This window comes from Cebus imitator, unplaced genomic scaffold (assembly GCF_001604975.1).
Source record: "Cebus imitator isolate Cc_AM_T3 unplaced genomic scaffold, Cebus_imitator-1.0 Scaffold152, whole genome shotgun sequence".
NCBI lineage: Eukaryota > Metazoa > Chordata > Mammalia > Primates > Cebidae > Cebus > Cebus imitator.
This window is the reverse complement of record NW_016107467.1, coordinates 1,603,903-1,610,512: the sequence shown is the minus strand read 5'-3', so window position 1 is coordinate 1,610,512 and position 6,610 is coordinate 1,603,903. Positions and strand designations below refer to the sequence as shown.

Here is a 6,610-nt window from a genome sequence, read left to right as displayed (position 1 = left end):
CAGGAGGCGGAGGTTGCGGTGAGCCGAGATCGCGCCATTGCACTCCAGCCTGGGTAACAAGAGCGAAACTCCGTCTCAAAAAAAAAAAAAAAAAAGACTGTTATAAGAAAAATAACAGTAATCAAAGCTAATATTTATTGAGGGCCAGCTATGTGCCAAGGCTATGGATAAAACTGAAGTTAGTAAAGTCGGGGGATTTAATGAGGTTCACGGAACCAGTAAATGGTAGAGCCATAGTCACAAAGACTAACGATCCAAGACAGGATTTGAATGCTCACAGTCCGTCAGTCTTTGATTATGACAACCTCCAGAACACAGGGATCCTGTCTACATGCTGCAGACTTACAGCATCAGCTCCAGAATCCAAGAGACATATATTTTCAGCTGTTAAGTTAAATGTTTCTACACACATCTCAGCTAATTTCACCTTATTTCCAAGAGCAAGCTACATCTTATTAAAAACAGGTGTTCCTACCGGAAGAAAGAGTCTCTGGGCAGCACAGGGTTTGAACAATTTCTTCCACTCGTGAGGGTTTCCAACAGAAAATGTGATGGAGTAGATTCTGTGCTCAAACTTCTTTGTATATGAGTCAGGCCACTGTCGTAACTGAAAAACATGGACAGCCAAGGGAAGGGTGATTAGGCCCCAGGAAATATGGAAAACACCTGGAAAGTTTCTGGAGGGCCAAATGGAAATTATTCAGGCAACTTACTTACACAGAAAGTCTAACTTCATCACCACTATGAATGTTCACTAAATGAAAGAGCATTTTCTTCTATTAAAATTGCTAGGATTTAAAAAAATAACATTCACAGTTGGCAACAGTGTTGAGAAACTGCAGAGGGGAGTATAGATTTGAACAAACTTCCAAAAGGGCAACCTGGAAACTGGTAAAAATGCACCCCAAAAGACAGACGTACGAGGATTCTCACCACAACCTAGCTTGTAATAACAAAACCTGAGAACTTAGCAGCTTGGAAGGAGAAAAAAAGCTCAGTAAACTTGGGAACAACCAAAATGTCCAATGATAAGGAATTGGGACAATTAATTATAATAGAACTATCTTACTAGAATAATGTACAGTTAGAGGGACCAGGCATGGTGGCTCATCCCTGTAATCCCAGCACTTTGGGAAGCTGATGCGGGTGGATCTCTTCAGGCCAGAAGTTCGAGACCAGACTTGCCAACACAGTAAAACCCCATCTCTACTAAAAAATACAAAAATTAGGCAGGTGTGGTGGCACATGCCTGTAGTCCCAGCTACTCGGGAGGCTGAGACATGAGAATTGCCTGAACCAGGGAGGTGGAAGTTGCAGTGAGCCAAGATTGCACCACTGCACTCCAGGCTGAGTGACAGAGGAAGACTGTGTCTCAAATAATAATCATAATAATTCAATTAAAATATAAAAATAGAATTATGTACAGTTAGAATAAAGTAGATGGCCTTGGTGTTATTTGTGGTAGGCTGGATTTGGCTCCCATAGTTTGCTGACCTCAGTTCTATAGCATTGTCACTAATGACTGCATTGTATTCTCTTATGTAGATATGTACTGACATGGAAAATGGTTATAACATGTAGTTGGGTTTTGGGTAAAGCAAAGTGCAAAAAAAATTATAATATGGTTCTTTTTTAAAAAAATTTCTTCACTACGTCTTACAGCAAAAAATATATGCATGAAGCCAGGCATGGGGGCTCACATCTGTAATCTTAGCACTTTGGGAGGCCCAGGCGGTTGGATCACTTGAGGTCAGGAGTTCAAGACCAGCCTGGCCAACGTGGCGAAACCCCATCTCTACTAAAAATGCAAAAGTCAGCTGGGCATGGTGGCAGGCGCCTATAATTCCAGGTACTCAGGAGGCTGAGGCAGGAGAATCACTTGAACCAGGAGGCGGATGTGGTGGTTGCAGTGAGCTGAGATAGCGCCGCTGCACTCTAGTCTGGGGGACAGAGTGAGACTCGACTCAAAAAATAAAAACAAAAAAACCCCACATATATGCATGTATATTTTATATGTAGAGAAAAATCTAGATGAATATGCACCAAATTATTAAAAGTGGGCACCTCTACAGCTGGTGGTGGTGGTTTCATTTCCTCAGGCTACATTTCCAAATTCTTTAGAATTTTTACAGTGAGTATATATTACTTTCTTGGCATATATTAATTTTATAACAAAATTTTAAAAATACACTTTTAGATTTTAGAGCAGTTTAATGTTTACAGAAAAGTCAGCCAGGTGTTGGTGGCTCAAGCCTGTAATCCTAACACTTTGGGAGGCTAAGGCAGGAGGACTGCTTATGCCCAGGAATTTTAGACCAGCCACAGCAACATAGCAAGACCCTGCCTCTTAAAAATAAAAATACAAATAAAAATAAGGCCAGGAGTGGTGGCTCACACCTGTAATCCCAGCACTTTGAGACGCCAACGTGGGTGGATCACTTGAGGTCAGGAGTTCAAGATCACCCTGGCCAACATGGTGAAACCCTGTCTCTACTAAAAATACAAAAATTAGCCAGACATGGTGGTGCACACCTGTAGTCCCAGCTACTTGGGAGGCTGAGGCAGAAGAATCACATCATCTAGGAAGGTGGAGGTTGCAGTGAGCCAAGATTGTGCCACTGCACTCCAGCCTGGGCAACAAAGATTCCCTCTCAAATAAATAAATAAAAACAAGAACAATGAAAACAAAGAAAAATTGAGCAGAAAAGAGATTTTCCAGACACCATCTCTCTTCCCCCTACCCTACAGTTTCCCCATTATTAACATCTTGCATTCATGTGGTATATTTCTTACAATTGATAAGTCAATATCAATACATTATTACTAACCAAAGTCCACATTTACATTAGTGTTAATTCTTTCTGTTGTATACTCTTTCTATGGATTTTGGCAAATGCACATCATGTATCTATCATTGGAGTATCATACAGAATAGTGTCACTACCCTAAAAATCCTCTCTGCTCCCACTATTCAACATTCCTACCCTCTCTCACCTGAACTCCTAGCAATTATTTATCTTTTTATAATCTTTTCATGTTACGTTTTCTTGAATGTGATATAGTTAGAATCACACAGTACCTTCCCTTTTCAGACTGGCTTCTTTCATTTAGCAGTATGCATTTAGGTCTCCTACATGTCTTTTTGTGGCTCGAGAGCTCATTTTTAAAATCATTTAATAATACTGTATTCTAAGGTATGAATGTATCACAGTTTATCCATTCACCTACTGAAGGATATCTTGGTTGCTTCCAGTTTTGTGAAATTGTGAATATAGCTGCTATAAACATCTGTGTACAGGTTTTTATGTGGATGTAAGTTTTCAACTCATTTGGGTAAATACTACGGCGTTCAATTCCTGGATTGTATGGTAAGCCTATATTCAGCTTTCTAAGAAACTGCCAAACCATCTTCCAAAGTCACTGCATGATTTGGCATTCTCATCAGCAATGAATGAGAGTTCCTGTTGCTCCACATCCTCACCAGTGTCTGGTGTTGTCAGGGTTCTAAAATTTTAGCCGTCCAAATAGGTATGTAGTGGTATCTCATTGTTATCTTAAGTTACAATGCTCTAATCACATATAACATTGAACATCTTTTCATATGCTTGTTTGCCAGCTGTGTATCTTCTTTTTTTTTTTTTTTTTGAGACAGAGTCTCGCACTATTGCCCAAGCTGGAGTGCAATGGCATGATCTCAGCTCGCTGCACTCTCTGCCTCCCAGGTTCAAGCCATTCTCATGCCTCAGCCTCTCAAGTAGCTGGGATTATAGGTGCACACTATTACGCCCAGCTAATTTGTTGTATTTTTAGCAGAGACAGGGTTTCACCATGTTTCCCAGGCTGGTCTCAAACTCCTGAGCTCAGGCGGTCTGCCCGCCTTCCTTGGCCTCCCAAAGTACTAGGATTACAGGCATGAGCAACCGCGCCCGGCCCTTTTTATTTTTTTTGAGTTAAACCCTTCCCATTGCTACAACAATTCTAAGAATTATTCCTAATGAAAAGTTTCAAAAGTGGACACTTGTTTATTTCAAGGTTGTTTGTTTTAGTGTTCTTTGTAGCAGCGAAAAATTGGAAACAATCTAAAGAAGAGAATGGTTAAGCAAGCTCCAGGGTCTATCTGTATAACAGAATGCAATGTAGTCATTAGTGACATGTCACAGAATTGGGGTCAGCACATTATGGTAGTACCGGAGCCAAATCTAGCCTGCCACAAAGAGCACACAAGCCAAGAATGGTTTAGCATTCTTAAATAGTTTTAAAAAATCAAAACAAGAATAATATTTTGTGACAATTATACGAAATTCAAATCTCAGTGCCTATAAATAAAATTTTACCAGAACACAACCACACCCATTTGTTTATATACTGTTTATGGCTGCCTCTACACGAAATAGCACATTGAGTAGTTGGGATAGAGACCATACAGCCTGCAAAGCCTAAAATAGTTACTATCTGGTGTTTTCCAGGAAACATTGGTCAACTCATTTTAGAGGAAACGTGGTAACATAAGCGTCAGTGATATAAAAGAGATCCCAATTCTGATAGTGATATGAAAAGAAAAGGAACGGAAAGAAGTATTACAAACACACACCAAAACTGTTGTCCCTGAGCATTAGTGCACTGAGGTTTTTTCCATTTATTATATGTGAATTTTCTGGTTTTTACAATGTACATATATTGTGTATACAACCATAGAAACTTTTCTTTTTTGAGATGGGGTCTCACTCTGTCACCCAGGCTGAAGTACAGTGGCACGATGATGCCACTGTAGCCTTGACCTCCCTGGGGTCAGGTGTCCTCCCACCTTAGCCTCCCAAGTAGCTGGACCACAGGTACCCACCATCATGCCTGGCTAATTTTTCTATATTTTATTGAGACAAAGTTTTGCTACGTTGCCCAGGCTGGAATATAAACATTTTTAAAAAAATACATCATTGGAAAAACTTTAAAATTCTGAATGAGAAGAGGAGTGACAAAGTATTTGATATTTGATTTATGACGGGCACTGACTAATGAGAACTCACACCAGGCATTACCTAGTATTTACCCAGGATAAATGCACAGATCCATTAGAACTGACACTAGGCATAAACTCTCAGTATAACAGTACTGGCCAGTCAGAATAAACACTGGCACAAATGTTGGGCACAAATACCAGTACAATTATTCCACTGCCCAACAGCCCCAAATCAGCCCTGGAAAAAGAATGGGAAATTCACATAGTCCACTGGTTTCCTTGGCTCTGACTGTTAGCATCCCCTAACAGTCTGGGAGATTGAGGCTGCAGTGAGCTGTGATAGTACCACTGTACTCCAACCTGGGTGACAATGCGAGATCCTGTCTCAAAAAAAAAAAAAAAAATCCTTGCCACTCTGACTGTTAGCATCCTCTCTTATGAAAGGTTTAACTACCTTTGTCAATCTAACTGCCTACCTCATCCTTTACTTCAGTAGGTAACTCCTCCTTTCTTGCAGTTTCATTCATTCTTTTCAAGTTATAACAAATATTATATTTTTGAGCATCTACAGATGTTATAGAACAGAAGACTCTTAGGAACTCAAATCCATTACATTGCTACCATAAGGGTTTGGCTAGCTTACAGTAATACACGAGATACAATCAAGCCATCAAAACTCAACTGCAGCTGGGTGAGGTGGCTCATCTGAGGTCAGGAGTTCGACACCAGCCTGGCCAACATGGCAAAACCACTATCTCTACCAAAAACTACAAAATTAGCTGGGTGTAGTAGTGCACGCCTGTAGTCCCAGCTATTCAGGAGGCTGAGGCACAAGAAGTGCTTGAACCCAGAGGGCAGTGGTTGCAGTAAGTGGAGATCACACCACTGCACTCCAGCCTGGGCGACAGAGTGAAGCTCTGACCCAAAAAAAAAAAAAAAATCAAAAACAAAAAAAAACTCAATTGCATCAGTCAGCATAAACTAGCGTTATGAAGAGTTTACGGCCAGGTGTGGTAGCTCATATCTATAAACCCAACACTTTGAGAGGTCAAGGTGGGAGGATCACTTGAGGCCAGGAGTTAGGGACCAGCCTGGGCAATTTAGCGAGAACCCATCTCTATGCACCCCGCCAAAAGTTTAAGAGTTTTTTGTTTGTTTGTTTGTTTCCTAAAATTTGTTTCTTGCTCCTGCTACATACATCTTCAGACTGGCAAGGGACTGTGCTCAATATTCTCACTCAGAAGCCAAACTCATGGAGGCTCCGTCTCAACTCACATCAGCAAACACAGATGCAAGAAAAGGAAGTGTGACAAAACACACACTAGATCTTAAGATTCTAAAAGGAAGTGACATATTTTATGTTAAAAGTGACACTCATCACTATCACCCACATTTCATTGGCCAAAGCAAATCACACAATCACATCCAACTTCTGAGGAGTCAGGGAGGTGCCAAATGGCCATGCATCTAAAAGGAGGAAACCTCTAATAATGACCACGAGGGTAAGACAAGGACCACACAATGGCAGTGAAGTGCAACCCTTCCCTTTCCCGAGTCCTCCATGGACATCCCTAAAAGTGCTGGGCCAGCCTCAGCTTGCTTCTCCAGTAATGAGAAACCCAATATCTTTTTTTTTTTTTTTTTGAGACAGGG

General features: G+C 40.8%; 1 protein-coding gene across 1 annotated transcript in view; it reads right to left on the bottom strand.

Moving 5' to 3' along the window:
- The window catches only part of GXYLT2 (glucoside xylosyltransferase 2), an 86,231-nt gene that overhangs the window by 48,844 nt on the left and 30,777 nt on the right, over positions 1–6,610 (bottom strand). Inside the window, exon 3 of the mRNA XM_017543311.2 lies at positions 476–607. Within this exon, the coding sequence (XP_017398800.1) occupies positions 476–607 (132 nt within the window). The remainder of the gene's footprint in view (positions 1–475; positions 608–6,610) is intronic.